The 17,096-nt window shown below is 34.4% G+C and overlaps 2 protein-coding genes across 2 annotated transcripts; both read right to left on the bottom strand.

Moving 5' to 3' along the window:
* Nucleotides 1-5,400: 5,400 nt before the first annotated feature.
* LOC102278807 (olfactory receptor 9K2-like) lies at nucleotides 5,401-6,390 on the bottom strand. Its single transcript, XM_070366706.1, has one exon. It carries the CDS (start codon nucleotides 6,388-6,390, stop codon nucleotides 5,401-5,403), a length of 990 nt encoding a protein of 329 aa, XP_070222807.1.
* A 4,138-nt stretch (nucleotides 6,391-10,528) lies between these two features.
* LOC102279087 (olfactory receptor 9K2) lies at nucleotides 10,529-11,523 on the bottom strand. Its single transcript, XM_005898628.2, is given in 4 exon segments — nucleotides 10,529-10,782; nucleotides 10,785-10,825; nucleotides 10,866-11,355; nucleotides 11,358-11,523. Coding segments are annotated over 4 exon segments (951 nt in total).
* Between the last annotated feature and the right edge of the window lie 5,573 nt (nucleotides 11,524-17,096).

The following is a 17,096-nucleotide window of genomic DNA, read 5'->3' as shown; positions in this document are numbered from 1 at the left end:
CAATCTGACCATAGAGCCTGTAGACCTGAGGGCTGGATCACCTCAGGGCAGAAAACAAGCAGGTTGGGAGTGCAACTGCAAACATCAGCACATAGTTAGATCAAGAGAGTTCCAGAAAAACATCTATTTCTGCTTTATTGACTATGCCAAAGCCATTGACTGTGGGGATCACAATAAACTGTGGAAAATTCTGAAAGAGATGGGAATACCAGACCACCTGACCTGCCTCTTGAGAAATCTGTATGCAGGTCAGGAAGCAACAGTTAGAACTGGACATGGAACAACAGACTGGTTCCAAATAGGAAAAGGAGTACATCAGGGCTGTATGTTGTCACCTGGTTTATTTATTTATTTATTTATATGCAGAGTACTTCAACTGTGGTGTTAGAGAAGACTCTTGAGAGTCTCTTGGACTGCAAGGAGATCCAGCCAGTCCTTTCTGAAGGAGATCAGCCCTGGGATTTCTTTGGAAAGAACGATGCTAAGGCTGAAACTCCAGTACTTTGGCCACCTCATGCGAAGAGCTGACTCACTGGAAAGACTCTGGTGCTGGGAGGGATTCGGGGCAGGAGAAGAAGGGGAGGACAGAGGATGAGATGGCTGGATGGCATCACTGACTGGATGGACGTGTGTTTGTGTGAACTCCGGGAGTTGGAGATGAACAGGGAGCCGTATCGTGCTGCGATTTATGAGGTTGCAAAGAGTCGGACACGACTGAGCAACTGAACTGACTGTACTGATGCAGAATACGTCATGACAAATGCTGGGCTGGAGGAAGCACAAGCTGGAATCAGGATTGCCAGGAGAAATATAAATAACCTTAGATATACACATGACTCCACCCTTCTGGCAGAAAGTGAAGAACTAAAGAGCCTCTTGATGAAAGTGAAAGAGGAGAGTGAAAAAATTGGCCAAAAGCTCAACATTTAGAAAACTAAGATTATGGCATCCGGTCCTGTCACTTCATGAGAAATAGATTGGGAAACAGTGGCTGAGTTTATTTCTCTGGGCTCCAAAATCACTGCAGATGGTGATTGCAGCTATGAAATTAAAAGAGGCTTACTCCTTGGAAGCAAAGTTATGACCAACCTAGACAGCATATTAAAAAGCAGAGACATTACTTTGTCAAGAAAGGTCCGTGTAGTCAAAGCTATGGTTTTTCCAGTGGTCATGTATGGATGTGAGAGTTGGACTATAAAGAAAGCTGAGTAGTGAAGAATTGATTTTTGAACTGTGGTGTTGGAAAAGACTCTTGAGAGTCTCATGGACTGCAAGGAGATCCAACCAGTCCATCCTAAAGGAGATCGGTCCTGGGTGTTCATTGGAAGGACTGATGATAAAGCTGAAACTCCAATACTTTGGCTACCTAATGTGAAAAGCTGACTCATTTGAAAAGACCCTGATGCTAGGAAAGAGTGAGGGCAGGAGGAGAAGGGGATGACAGAGGATGAGATGGTTGAATGGTGCCACCGACTCAATGGACATGGGTTTGGGTGGACTCTGGGAGTTTGGTGATGGACAGAGAGGCCTGGTGTGTTGCAGGTCATGGGACTGCAAAGAGTCAGACACGACTGAGTGACTAAATGAACTGAACTTACTGAGCAAGGCCCTGTGCACCAGATAGCCTTGTGGTTGGTCTACAGTTAGCTTATCACTCTCATGGGACCACTAGTCTCCTCTTAATTGCTTATACCAAATATTTATTAAGTTTTGGAGTTCCCTTAAGCCTGAATTGCCTACACATGTTTTTCTAAATAGAGTCAGTTCAAGTGGAGAGAGCTGTGGAGGCCTCCACTATCATGGTACAACTTTCTTTCTAGGTAAAACCTGTGTTCATCTGTTCTGAAACAAGCACGCACAGTGGTCCAGTTTGCTTAGAATGACACTCCTGCTTTAGGAGAAGGTTTCTGAGTGAGGTCACTAGCCTATGGTGTTCTGAACACAAAACTTCTGTCCTTTAAGAGAATGGGAGCAGCTGGAATTGGGGCCCAGTACTCTTGGCCTGGCATTCTTAGGGTAGAGCTTTTGAATGGGGGCTGGGTAGAGATCATCATATGTTTTAGCTACCCTTGCATTGAATAGACTTTGTTCAATGTGGAGCTGGAGGGGACAAGTAATGTTTGCAGCAACAACAATCAAGGGGACATGGTAGCCTTTGACTGTGACCCAGGGGCAGAGGGATCTCTATGTCCCTGCCTGTACTTGCCTGAGTGCACTTTCAGCTCTGCTGGGACGAGAGAGGGCAGGGAAGGAGTGGGTTCTGGCTCAAATGTCATAGATTCTCAGTCTTCCTGAGATTTAGTAGATTTTGTTCAGTAAATATTTTTTTGTTTGTTCTTTATTTTCAGATATTTCCCTGGTAGTCTCTTCAAATCAAACATATGTATTATGAGATCTCAAAATCTCAAACTTCAAAAATCAGCAAAGATAAGGAAAACAAACTAGGCAAACACATATGAACACATATCAGCTGTATTCACAATATCTAAAAGCTGATCAAACATCAATTGCCCATTTATTTAAGAGTGCATAAACAAAATTTGGTATATATGTACAATGGAAAATGGAAAATTACTCAGCAATAAAAAGAATGGGTTACTTATACATGACAAAATGAAGAAATCCGAAAATCATTTTACACAGCGAAGAACCCTGAGAGAAAAAATGACATGCTGTATGATTCTATTACATACCATCCAGATCACTGGTTATCTGGAGATGGGTTTGGAGGGAAGAATGGCTTGAAACGAGGCCTAATCAACCATTTGGAAATGAAGGAAATATTCTGTATCTTGATGCGGTGGTGATTTCGTTGGACACAAAACTCACAGAGTTCTTCAATTTAAATACATACTGTTTATTTCAAACCAATTATTCCTCAATAAAGTGTTTAAAAAAAAAAGCTTTTTTTAAAAAAAAGTTTTTAAAAACATCTTTAGATCCAAGAATTTATATTTTTTAGCAATGATTCAGAAACATCTTTTTTTTTTTTTTTTTTTTTTTGAAAAGATTTCATCTTCACCTGGAAGAATAGGAAGCTGCACAATAAAATAGAAAATTTAGTTTTGCTTATTCATAATAATGATATATTTATTATTTTAAACTAACAATTTATTTAGATATTTCTTATATTAAAAATGGAATATTAAAAGGAGGCTAAATTTTTAAATATAATTGTTGTTAGTGTAGCAGCAGCTGAGTGAGGATTAAATACCATGAACACTCCCATTTAGTAAAATTAGCTAGTTATGACTCTACAATCAGCTATAATTATAAATGTAATGGGATGCCACAAGATGAGATTAAAGTAGTAATAATGTTTTAGATAAATGTGGTCTTCAGTTTATTTAGGCATGTTTTACTAGCACTCTTTTGCTTGTAAAATACAGAATCTTTCATGCAACACGCTGAGTCCTATAATGGAACAAGCCTTCAAGAAATTTGTAATTCTTTTCAGTTTCACCTCACCTAAATCCCAGGCACAGGTTCTTTGCTCACTGGACCTTAGTATTCTTTTATTAAACTGAGAAATAAGAGTTTCTGTAAAGTCAAGACAGTTGACTATCAAGCACATAGGCAAACCAGGATGAGAAAGCTCAGTCTGACCTGACTTTATTTTGTTAACTCTTAATGATTAACTGTTATTACTCATACTTTTCTTCTCATTTTGTTAGGTGGTATTTCCCCAGTTAGAGATGCTCAAACATTAGAAGTCATTACTCACTTCTACCTTGTTTTAACTTTATCAACCATTAATTAATATTCAGTTTAGTTTATCTGTAATTTTAAAGGTATTCCCTCTCTCCACTGTCATAAGACAGTGATTATCTTCTTCTATGAATATTTATCTACCACAAGTTTCCAACGTGATTTTTCTAAAATGTCAATTTGAATACAATATATTCTTTAAAGAAAAATCCCTAGTGCTTCCCTGTGGTCTGCAGAAAATAAGCCAACCTCCTTTTCTTCTTATATAGATGTGCACAATTTCCATGAATTTCCTTTTAAGTCTTAAATCTCACTCCCTCTCTTTTACATTAATATCAGGAATTAAATTTTTGGAAGTTTAACATATCATTATTTAATTGCCTTTGCCCAGAAACTTTTCTATTTCACCTTGCTCAAGTTCATTTATGTTTACAAATGTACTTATGAAGTTTTCCCTGATCATTTATATCACTCATCTGTAGAAGCTGCTCTGTCTTTGTAATTTCTAGCCTTGTGGCTCAGCTGGTAAAGAATCTGCCTGCAATGTGGAAGACCTGGGTTCAATCCCTGGGTTGGGAAGATCCCCTGGAGAAGGAAAGGGCTACCCACTCCAGTATCCTGGCCTAGAGAATTCCATGGACTGCCCATAGAGTTGCAAAGATTTGGACATGACTGAGCAACTTTCACTCACTTTATTCACTGGGTTTACCATATGACATATTATTAATAGCTATCCATTTAGCTATTTTTTCCATCAATTAATGTGAGCTCAAGTACAGAAATCATTTAAAATTGGGAATTTTTATAGGGCACAGAGTATATAAAAATTCAATAAGTATTAATTTGATGAATGAATTCTCACTAAGGCATATATAACAAAATATGAATTATCTTTACTCTTGTTTATTTGTATTACAGTTTCCTTGTGAAAAGGTATAATTTTAAAAAACAATTATCAGTTTTATTTATCAGTTTATCAGTTTATTCAAATGAAGGGGAGAAATAATAATGATTCAGCCAAGAAACCATTAGATAAATGTGCCACTTGGTTAGCCTCTGGACAATTAAGAGTTACTTACATTTCACACTTGAGACTGTGTACTGCAGAGTATCTGATTCTCTCACTAGATATTCACAAAGATTTCTTTAGTAAATCTGGTATTTTGTTCTGTCTTTCTTAATACATCAGACTGTGTTACCTCTACCAAGTGTGTATATATATATATATATATATATATATATATATATATATATAAAACATATGATAAACATATGACTGATTCCAGATAAAAAATATATTCCAAACAACAGCCTCAAAGAGTCAGAAGTTGGAATATATATGTCCTAAAAACAAATTACATGGAAACCATTATCATTATCCAAAAGGAAGTACAGAGAAAGTCATTCCATTCCAAAATCAACAGCCAGACAAAATAGAGTCCATCTTCCTGATGTATGTATTCTGATTAGGTCCAAATACATCTTTCAAAGTATATATTCTTCATATATATTCAAACAAATAAAGATTCAAAAGTTTTGAAATTTAAAGTCTCAAGATTTGAATCAGTGGTGGGATGATTTTCATCTATGAATCACCAGTCCATTATGGGAAAGCTCAGAATGGTTCAAGGAGGGAGGTCGGAGAGGGTTCAAGAATATTACATTTACATGTTAATTCAATATTTTCAAATATTAAAAATAATTTGAATCATGATTCTCTAGAATAAAGCTAAATAAAAAGTTAATATAGGTTTTAGTTTTTCCCAGGATCTTCCTCAGAGCTTCTTTGACATCTTTGTTTCTCAGAGAGTAAATCAAAGGATTCAACATGGGAGTGACCAGGGTGTAACACAAGGAGGCCACTTTACTCAGCTCAGGAAATCTGTCAGGGATGACATACATAAAGATGATGGCACCATACAATACACTCACGACTCCCAGGTGAGAGCTGCAAGTGGAGAAGACTTTCTTTTGCCCCTCAGTGGAGCGTATTTTTAGAACTGTGGATACAATATATATATAAGACACAATAATGACAATTATGGTAGGCAAAATGATAATGGTGCATAGGAAAAAGGATACCATATTAGGAATATAGAGATCAGAACAAGAAATCCTCAGAAGTGGACGCTCATCACAGTAAAAATGGTCAATGTTCCGAGAAGCACAAAAGGATAAAGTAAATGTCATGATGGTCTGAAGAACTGAGCTGATACAGCCAAAAAAATAGGAACCAGCCACAAATTGAACACAGAGATGTGTTGACATTTGGACAGAATAGAGGAGTGGGTTGCAGATGGCAATGAAGCGGTCATAAGCCATGACTGCCAGGAGAAACCCCTCGGTCACAATGAAGAGGTCAAAGAGAAACAGCTGGGTCACACAGCCTGCATAGGAGATGGACTTGCTCTCAGACCAGATGTTGCTCATAGCCTTGGGTGCAATAACAGATGAATAGAAGAGATCAACGAAGGACAGGTTGCCTAGGAAGAAATACATTGGTGTGTTCAGCTGGGGATCAGTCATAATAATGACCATCATGCCAATATTTCCTAGAAGGATCATGGCATAGACAAGCAGAAAAAACAGGAAGAGGAGGATGTGGAACTCTGGGTGGACCTTGAAGCCGACAAGAATGAACTCAGTCACTTCTGAGTGGTTGCTTGTTTCCCTGTCACCCATGGCAGAAATCTGCTGAGAGGCACAAGGCAAAATAAATGAAACTGTGGCTTTGACTCTAGTGCTATTAATACTTTCTTAAATGTAGAATTAAATTATTTACTGCTTAATAAGATATTGCATACAAAACAATTTTAATGTCAGGAAGATGCAAAATTTGAAGTAGATGTCATTAGGCTTCTTAAACTGTTATTCTATTAAGCAGTGAAAGATATCCTTTGGTTATTTTAGTTAAATCATAATTGGCAGGGGTTTCTGCAAGAAATTAGCCTATTTTATTGCCTAAAATCACTCACATTCTAAATTTCTATTCTTAAAATGTTTATAGCTAGATGCTTTCTTCATCTAAAATTGTAGTATGCACATTATCTAAAATAAAAGTATCTCATGTAATCTATGCTACTGCTGCTAAGTCACTTCAGTCATGTCTGACTCTGTGCGATCCCATAGACGGCCTCCTACCAGGCTTCCCCATCCATGGGATTCTTCAGGCAAGAACACTGGAGTGGGTTGCCATTTCCTTCTCCAATGTAATCTATATGATAGTTATATGATAGTGTTTACAGCCCTCATGAGAACGAAGTTAGTGTTTGATTCATTACATGACAGTAGTAAATAAATTGAAAATATTTTTACCTTATTTTAGCTCAATATATTTCATTTTCTTTATTTATGTAGGCCATCTTTGAAAATAGAATAAAATAGACAACATTGGCATAATTAAAAACATCCAAAATTCACTAAGTGAAGATAAAGTTCTCTAATGGAATTTTCAAATATTTTCCTTTTCTCAGGTCAAAGCCATTCTCCCAATATATACATTTTTATTGCCTCATTATAAATATTTCATTTCCATTAACAGTCATTTAAAAAATATCACAGTCATTTAAACTTCTTTTTGAGGCAGAGAAAGAAGGTAGTGAATATTCCAATCCTTACACTGCAGTGAATGACTTTCTACCAAGGCTCCATCAATTCAAGACATCTCACTGTTTAGATAATGTAAGTAAACTTCACTGATATACATAAATGGAAATCCCTTTCCTGAATTCTGTTACACCTTAGGTGTTTTAAGATAAATATACTTGGGTAAACATGGATATTTAAAGACCATAGTAACTTGCATCGTCCAGAGTCCATGATCATGAACTTGAGTATGGGTAGTGGTGTTTATGATGATGTTAGTTATTTAAAGCCTGTGAAACCTTCCTCAGGATATTTCAGCATTGAATTTTTGCTCATCTTCTGTGATGGATTCCATTGGGAGAGGAGTAATCGTAATGTCAATTATGGTGCCATAAGTGAAGACTCTTGGGCTGTTGTCCATGAGGACTGAAGTAACCTTAGGTACAAACAAATAGTCTAATAATAGTCAAAAACAAGGGAAAAAGAGAAAAATTCACTTGAAATTATTACCTATATATCTTGATATAGCTATGTTTCAGGATATGACAAATGCCGTCTAAATCACAAATTCAAAGACAGATTATGGTTGCTAATGTTGTTCTCCTATATTTAAATACCAAACAGTTAAAAAATATACTGAAGGGAAAGATAACATTCATACAAGTAACTTTATATCTTTAGCAAAAATACTTATGAGATTAGGATCTCTATTTAAAAATTCCTTTAAAACTGCAGTGTGACTGAAAGACTACATTAACATCAGAGACATACTACTCTATTTAGTAAGCCCAACTTGATAAGAATGTCATTTTTCTAAAATATTTTTATCAGTTAATTTTAATATTATTTTTTAAAAACCAGTTTTTAAATTAAAAATTATGTTTAGAATTTATCTGTGTTTTTAAAGTGTATAGATAGCAAAAATGATGTGGGACCAGAGCTTCTCTTTTATTATAATTCAGTATTAGTAAAAGCTTAATCAGTTTAGGAAGAGAAGGTAGATTGGATATTTTAAACAGGAAAATATTAAATAAGGATAGTTAGGTATATTAAACTGAGAAACCAGAGTTTCTGCAAAGTCAAGACAGTTGACCTTGGAACACATAGGCAAAAGCAGAATTTGAAAGCTCAATCTGAGTTCTGAGAATATTTTCCCTCCCCATACCATCCTTAATGGTTAAAAGCATCCATTTGTTAATCAAACCTGGATTTTATTTCATATATAACTTATTTTTCAATGCCATTCTCCCAAATATTTTCCCAGTGAGAGATTCTTAAACATTGAAATAATTATTATCTTCCACCAGACCTCATTTTATTAACCACCCCAATATTCAGCTTAGTTTATCCATGGTTTAAAAGATATTCCCTCTCTTCACTGTCTCATTAGAAGATTGCTATCATTAAAACAATCATAACCTCTCATTTGGATAATCAGAGGCTTTCTTATTATTCATCTTCTGATGACATATTTAGCTGTCCAAAGTTAAAATGCAATTTTTCTAAAATACAAATTTGAACACAATATATCCAATTATGGTTTCCACAGTGTGTATTCCCAGCAGTGCCTTGCAGGATCAAAGAAATCTTCCTTTTTTAAGTCTTTTTTCTCCATAGGTCTGTACTAGTTTGTTCCACCAACAGTGTAATTTCCTTTTCTCCAATCCTCTCCAGCATTTCTTACTTGCTCTTTTGGATGTGCATTAAAATAAAAATGGTAAATTTTTAAGTTTTTAATTAAACTGAGAAACAAGAGTTTCTGAAAGTCAAGACTTTGACCTTGAACACATAGGCAAAAGCAGAATTTGAAACAATCTGATTTCTGATAGTATTTTCTTAACTCTTTGGTTGTATTCACTTGGTTTAACATATGTCATGTTAACTCTTTGAGTCAGGATATTTTCCCCTCAAGGCTACTGTGTCCACCTCATTCAGTAGACTGGAAATTGCCATTTCCTTCTCCAAACTCTTAATGGTTAAATATTATTAATCGTAATTTCTTCTTTATTTTATGAGGCCTCATTTTCCCAGTGAGAGATTCTTAAACATTGAAATAATTTTCACTTCCACGAGACCTCATTTTATTAACCACCCCAATATTCAACTTAGTTTATCCATGGTTTTAAAGATATTCCCTCTCTTCACTGTCTCATGTAAGACTGCTGTCATTAAAACAATCATAACCTCTCATTTGGATAATCAGAGGCTTTCTGTGATTCTCTTCTTCCATGAATATTTAGCTACCCAAAGTTAAAATGCAATTTTTCTAAAATACAAGTTTGAACACAATATATCCTTTTAAAAATCCACAGTGCTTCCCTGCTGCCTGCAGAATAAAAGAAATTTTCCTTGTCTTGTTATATAGGTCTGTATGAGTTCCATGAATTGCCTTCTAAGTTTCTCTTACTCCCTCTCTTGTGCATTTAAATCAAGAACTAAATTTCAGGAAGCTTTTTGAAATTTTCCTTGATCATTTAGATCACTCATCTTTAAAGACTGCACTCTATACATATTTCTATATTTGCTTTTATGACTGGGTTTAACATATGGCATGTTAGCTCTCTAGTCAGATATTTTCCCCTCAATTACTGTGACCTCAAGTAGAGAAATTACTTATGCCTAGGAATTTTTATAGGGCAAAGAGTCCATCAAAATTCAATAAATATTGGATTGATAAAAGAATTCTCACTAAGGCACATATAACAAAATATTAAATTTACTCATTTATTTTATTACAGTTTTCTTGTAAAAAGGAAGGATATACAAAAATAATTTATCAGATTAATCAATATTCAAATGATGTGGAGATATAATTATTCATGTCAGAGAAACCATGAAATAAATTCATTTAGCCTCTGGGCAATTAAGAGTTACTTACATGTCACCCTTCAGACTGTGCACTGCAGAGTGATTCTCTCACTAATAGTTCACAAAGATTTCTTCAGTAAATATGATATTTCATTTGCTTATTACATTAGCTTGTGCTACCTCTACCAAGTACATTTATATCCACATAAAACATGTTACTAATGCAAGAAAATTGAAGATGAAGCATAGAGAAAGTCATTCCATCTTGAATCAAAACAGGCAAACCATATTCCAAATGTACTTTTCAGCTGTAAATACATGGAATTCTAATAAATGAAAACTTTATGATTAAATATTTCTAAGATCAATGGGTACAACTTTTTAATCAGTTGCTTCCCCAAGTTGTTATAATTCCCAGGACTTTCATTTACATCACTGTAAAAATAGAATTAAAGTATCTTTTCTCTAGGCTCTTTCTCAGAGCTTCTTTGACATCTTTGTTCCTCAGAGAGTAAATCAAAGGGTTCAACATAGCAGTGACTAGGGTGTAACATAAGGAAGCCACTTTACTGAGCTCAGGAAATGTATCAGGAGTGAGATACATAAAAAATACAACACCATAGAGTACACTCACGACTCCTAGGTGAGAGCTGCAAGTGGAGAAGGCTTTCTTTGCACCTCAGTGGAGCATATTTTTAGAACTGTGGATACAATATATATATATATATATATATATATATATATATATATATATATATATATATGACACAATAATGACAATTATGGTAGGCAAAATGATAATGCTGCATAAGAAAAAAAAAACCAACTTATGAATATAGAGATCAGAACAAGAAATCTTCTGAAGTGGACGGTCATCACAGTAAAAATGGTCAATGGTTCGAGATGCACAAAAGGATAAAGTAAATGTCATGCTGGTTTGAAGAACTGAGCTGATGCAGCCAAAAAAATAGGAACCAGCCACCAACTGAACACAGAGATGTGTTGACATCTGGACAGTGTAGAGGAGTGGGTTGCAGATGGCAATGAAGTGGTCATAAGCCATGATTGCCAGGATAAATCCTTCAGTCACAATGAAGAGAGCAAAGAGAAAGAACTGGCTAATACAGCCTGCAAATGAGATGGACTTGCTCTCAGACCAGAAGTTGCTCATAGCCTTGGGTGCAATAACAGAAGAATAGAAGAGATCAATGAAGGAGAGGTTGCCTAGGAAAAAATACATTGGTGTGTTCAGCTGGGGTCAGTCATAATAATGACCATCATGCCAACATTTCCTAGAAGGATCATGGTGTAGATAAGCAGAAATAGCAGGAAGAGGAGAATGTGAAGTTCTGAGCGGACCCTGAAGCCGACAAGAATGAAGTCAGTCACTTCTGAGTAGTTGCTTGTTCCCCTGTCACCCATGGCAGACAAATGCTGAGAGGCAAAAGGCAAAAGAAATGAAATTGTGACTTTGAGTCATCAATTCATCAATATGCTCTTAAATGTAGCTATACATTATTTACTTCTTAATGAGAAAAGGTATACAAAACAATTTTAACATCAATAAGATGCATGAATTTGGATTTAGATATTACTAAACTTCAGGAATTGTTATTCTATTAGACAATGAAAGAAGTTATATGGTTATTTTATTTAAATCATACATTGGCAAGGATTTCTGCAAGAAATTAGCATATTTTATTGTCTAAGATTATTCACATTCTGAATTTCTATTCTTGCTATATTTATTGTTAAAAATTATCTTATCCAAATTAGGAGTATTACATCTTATCTAAAATAAGCATATTGCATGGAATCTCTATGGTAGTGTTTATAGCCATTATGATAGCTAAGTCAGTATTTGTGTCATTACATGACAGTATTAAAAATATTTGAAATATGTTTATTTTATTTTACCTCAATATATTTAGTTTCCATTGTTAATTGGAGCCATCTTTGAAAAAAATGTGATTAGACAATACTGGTATGTTAAGTAAAATCAAAAATCACTAAGAGTAGATAAAGTTCTCTAACTCTACTTCTAAACATACGTTCCTTTTCTCATATCAAAGTCATTCTCCCAAATACATGAATTTTAATTGCTTCATTACAAATGTTGAACTTGCATTAATAGTCATTAAATTTTAAAAATGTTGTAATTACTTGGCCCTCTCTTTAAAAGCAAAGAGAGAAGCTGGTGAATATTCCAATCCTTATACCGCAATGAACAACTTTCTACCAAGGCTGCATCAATTCAAGAGATCTCACACTTTAGACTGAGAAAGTAAACTTCAGTGATATACATAAAGAAAATCCCTTTCCTGAATTCTAGTGTACCTGATATGTCTTAAAGTAAGGATAACTGGATAACTATGGATATTTAAAGATCATAGCAACCTTTTGTCTATAATCTGTGATCATGAGCTAGTGAATCAAAAGTGGTGTTTTTAATGGCCTCAGTTATTTTTAAATCTCTGATACCTTTTTCAAGAGTATTTTAGCATTGAGCTTTTACTCATCCTCTCTGATGGATTCCAGTGGGAGAGGAGTAATCGTGAAATCAATTATGGAGACATAAGTGTAGACTCCAGTGCTATTGTCCATAAGGACTGAAATAACCTCAGGTACAGTTTAATAATAGTCCAAATACAAGGGACTTTTCCTTCTACAGTTGTGTATATCCTTTGGGAAATATTTCTGGACTTTATTTTCTTTACTGACAAAGAAAAACTTTATGGTATTATCTCAACATACATATCGGTAAGCATAGAAAAGAGATTTAAAAGTTTGCATATGAGGAAAGTTTTAGATAAGTAAATATTTTAAGTTATGTAGTAAATTATACTTATGATTTTAAAAAGAAAAACATCCCACTTCAGTTTGTAATTATCTATGCTTCTTAATGTAGGTGTATTTCATGATATGACAAATGCCCACTAAATCACAAAAGTGAGATAACGGTTGATAATTCTTTGTATTCCTATATTTAAATAAAAAACAGTTAGAGAATATATTGGAAGATATGATAGTATTCAATACATTTAAAAAAATCCTTTGTAAAAATAGTTTAAGATCAGAATCTATATTTGAAAATTCTTTCAAAACTACACGGTGACTGAAAGACGACATTAAAGTCACAGTCATAGTATGCTACTTAACAAGCCTAATTTTCTAAGAATGCCATTTTTCCTAAATATGTTTATAATTTAATTTTAGTTTTTAGAAAATAACTGTCTAAATTTAAAAAAAAGCATTTTTAGATTTTATCTGGGTTTTATAAGTGTATAGACAGCAAAATGATGTGGGACCAGGTCTTCTTTTTATTATAATACAGTATTAGTAAAAGTTTAACCAGTAGAGGAAGAGAAAGCAGTTTAGATATTTTAAAAAGGAGAATACTAATTAAGGTTAGTTAAGGCCTGTTGACAATCATATGTCTTTGTGAAAAATGGATATTCAGATCCTCTGCTTGCTTTTAATCAGATTGCTTTTTGCTTCTTTTTGTTTGTTTGTTTACTTTTGTTTTTGAAGTTGAGTTGTATGTGGTATTTTTTTGGCATATTTTGAATATTAACCTCTTATAAAATATATTGTTTGCAAATATTTTCTTCTATGCAGTCGGCTGCCTTTTCATTTTGTTCAAAGATTCCTTCATCTGCAAAGGTTTTCGGTTGATGTAGTCCCATTTGTTTATTTTTGCTTCTGTTTCCCTTGCCAGAAGAGACAGATCCTTCCTCCTCAAAATATATACATTGCTGAGACTGATGTCAAAGAGTTTACTGCCTGTGTTTTCCTCTAAGAGTTTTGTGGTTTCAGAGCTTACATTTACATTTTTATCCATTTTGAGTTTACTTTTGTACATGGTATGAGAAAGTACACCAGTTTGATTCTTTTGCATGTATCTATCTAGGTTTCTCAACACCATATATTGAAGAGCCTGTCTTTCCCCATTGTGTATTCTTCCTCCTTTATTGTAGATTAATTGATGTATAATCCTGGACTTACTTCTGGACTCTCTATTCTGTTCCACTGATCTATGTGTATATTTTTGTGCCAGTACCATAGTGTTTTGATTACTTAGCATTGTAGTATAATTTGAAATAAAGGATCACAATACTTTCAGTTTTGCCCATCTTTCACAAGAATGTTTCAGCTATTTGGGATCTTTTGTGTTTCCATACAAATTTTAGAATTACTTGTTGCAGTTCTGTCCAAATATGCCATTGGCATTTTAATAGAGATTGGATTGAATCTGTAGATTGCCTTGCATAGTATTGTCATTTTAATAATATTAATTCTTCCAATCCATGAGCATGGCATATCTTTCCATTTGTTTGCGATGTCTTCAATTTCTTTGATCAGCATCTTCTAGTTTTCCAAGTTCAGATCTTTTACCTCTTTAATGAGATTTAAGTGTAGGTACTTTATTTTCTGATGCAATTGTAAATTGAATTTTTATTACTTTCTCTTTCTAGTAGTTCGCTCTTAGTATATAGAAACACTATGCTACACAGATTTCTGCATATAATTTTTTTATCCAGCAACTTTATTGATTCATATATTATTTCTAATAGATTTTTGATGGCATCTTTATCAGTTTCTCTATATAGTATATTTTTTTGTAAACATTGACAGTTTTCTTTCTTTCTTTCCAATTCAGATTCTTTTTCTTTTCTTTTGTTTTATCATCCTTGTCTAATTTCTAATTTTAGAGGAAGCATTTTCAGCTTTTCAATGTTAGGTATGAGGTTGGCTGGGGCTTGTAATATATGACCTTTATTATGTTGAGATATAGTCCTTCTAGACCCTCATTGTTGATCATTTTAGTCATAATGGATGTTAAATCTTGTTAAAAGCTTTTGTGCATCTACTGAGATGATCATATAGCTTTTATTTTTAATTAGCTAGGAGGTGATGACATTGACTGAATTGTTGGTACTGACACATACTTGCATGCTGGGGATATATCCCACTTGAAGATGGTGTATGATACTTTTAATATATTGTTCAAAAATTTTTTGTTAATATCTTGTTGAGGACTTTGCATTTATATTAAACATGATGCTGGCCTTTTGTTTGGTTGTGGTGTCCTGTCTGGTTTTGTCATCAGGGTGATGTTGGCCTCATAGAATGAGTTTGAAAGCTGTTCCTTCCTCTTCAATTTTTGTTTGTTTTTTTTTTGAGTATAAATTTATTTAGTTTAATTGGAGGCTAATTACCTTACAATATTGTACTGGTTTTGCCATACATTGACATGAATCCACCATGGGTGTACATGTGTTCCCCATCCTGAACCCCCTCCCACCTCCTTCCCCATCCCATCCCTCTGGGTCATCCCAGTGCACCAGCCCCGAGCACCCTGCCTCATGCATCGAACCTGGACTGGTGATTCATTTCATATATGATAAATATACATGTTTGAATGCCATTCTCCCAAATCATCCCACCCTCGCCCTCTCCCACAGAGTCCTAAAGATACATCTGTGTCTCTTTTGCTGTCTCGCATACAGGGTTATCATTACCATCTTTCTAAATTCCATATATATGCGTTAGTATACTGTATTGGTGTTTTTCTTTCTGGCTTACTTCACTCTGTATAATAGGCTCAGTTTCATCCACCTCATTAGAACTGATTCAAATGTATTCTTTTTAATGGCTGAGTAATACTCCATTTGTGTATATGTACCACAGCTTTCTTATCTATTCATCTGCTGATGGATATCTAGGTTGCTTCCATGTCCTGGCTATTATAAACAGTGCTGTGATGAACATTGGGGTATACGTGTCTCTTTCAATTCTGGTTTCCTCAGTGTGTATGCCCAGTAGTGGGATTGCTGGGTCATATGGCAGTTGTATTTTCCAGTTTTTCAAGAAATCTACACACTGTGAATTTTAGGAATAGTTTGATAAAGATAGGTGTTAACTCTCCTTGAAATGTTTGGTAGTATTCACCTGTGAAGCTGATTGTTGGAATTCTGTTTGTTGGGAGGCTACTATTACTGATTAAATGTATTTACTGGCAATCAGTCTGTTCACATTTTCTGTTTCTTCTTGATTCAGTCTTAGGAGATTATGCATTTCTAGGAATCTGTCCTTTTCTTTTAAATTGTCCATTTTATTGGCATACAGTTTTTCTCAGTAATGTTTTATAATTTGTGTTTCTGTTGTGTTGGTTGTAACTTCACTTTTATTTATGATTTTATAGATTTGGGTTCTCTCTCTTTTTTTCTGATGAGTCTAGCTAAAAGCTTATCAATTTTGTTATCTTTTTAAATATCAGATATTTGCTTCATTAGTCTTTTCCATTTTTTTTAGTCTCTATTTTATTTATTTCTTCTATGATCATTTTTCTTTCTTACTACCCACTTTGTAGTCTGATTGTTTTAATTTATTCTTTTCTCAAGTTGTTTTATATATAAGATTGCTTATTTGAGATTTTTCTTCTTTCTAGAGGTAGAATTATACCAGTATAATCTTCTCTCTTAGAACTTCTTTTGCTGCTTCCTACAATTTGGATCATTGTTTTTCATTTTCAATTGTCTCCAGTTATTTTGATTTCTTCATTGATTTCTGCAATGACCCACCATTTATTTTATAGCAAATTATTTCATCCCCACATGATTTTGTCTCTGAAGGTTTTCTGCAGCTATTTTATTATACTTGATTTCTAGTCTCTCATCTCTCTGTGGTCAGAAAAGATGTTTATTATGATTTCAGTCTTCCTAAATTTACTGAGACTTGCTTTGTGGCCTAGCATGTGATTTATCCTGAAGAATTTTCTGTGTCCACTTGAAAAGAGTGTATATTCTGCAGTTTTTGGATGAAATTTCTGCATATGTTATATTTAATATGTTGAGATATAATCCCTCTAGACTCTCATTGTTCAGCATTTTTATTATTAATGGATGTTTAATCTTGCAAATGGTAAAGCGTCTGCCTGCAATGCAGGAGACCTGGGTTTGATCCCTGGGTTGGGACAATCCCCTGGAGAAGGA

The sequence above is a fragment of the Bos mutus genome, unplaced genomic scaffold, assembly GCF_027580195.1.
Source record: "Bos mutus isolate GX-2022 unplaced genomic scaffold, NWIPB_WYAK_1.1 CTG1215, whole genome shotgun sequence".
Taxonomy (NCBI): domain Eukaryota; kingdom Metazoa; phylum Chordata; class Mammalia; order Artiodactyla; family Bovidae; genus Bos; species Bos mutus.
The sequence above is the reverse complement of the archived record's forward strand: the minus strand, read 5'-3'. Positions and strand labels throughout refer to the sequence as shown.

Excerpts from the sequence above, each read along its gene's own strand:
- LOC102278807 (XM_070366706.1), bottom strand. The coding sequence starts at position 6,390 with ATGGGTGACAGGGAAACAAGCAACCACTCAGAAGTGACTGAGTTCATT.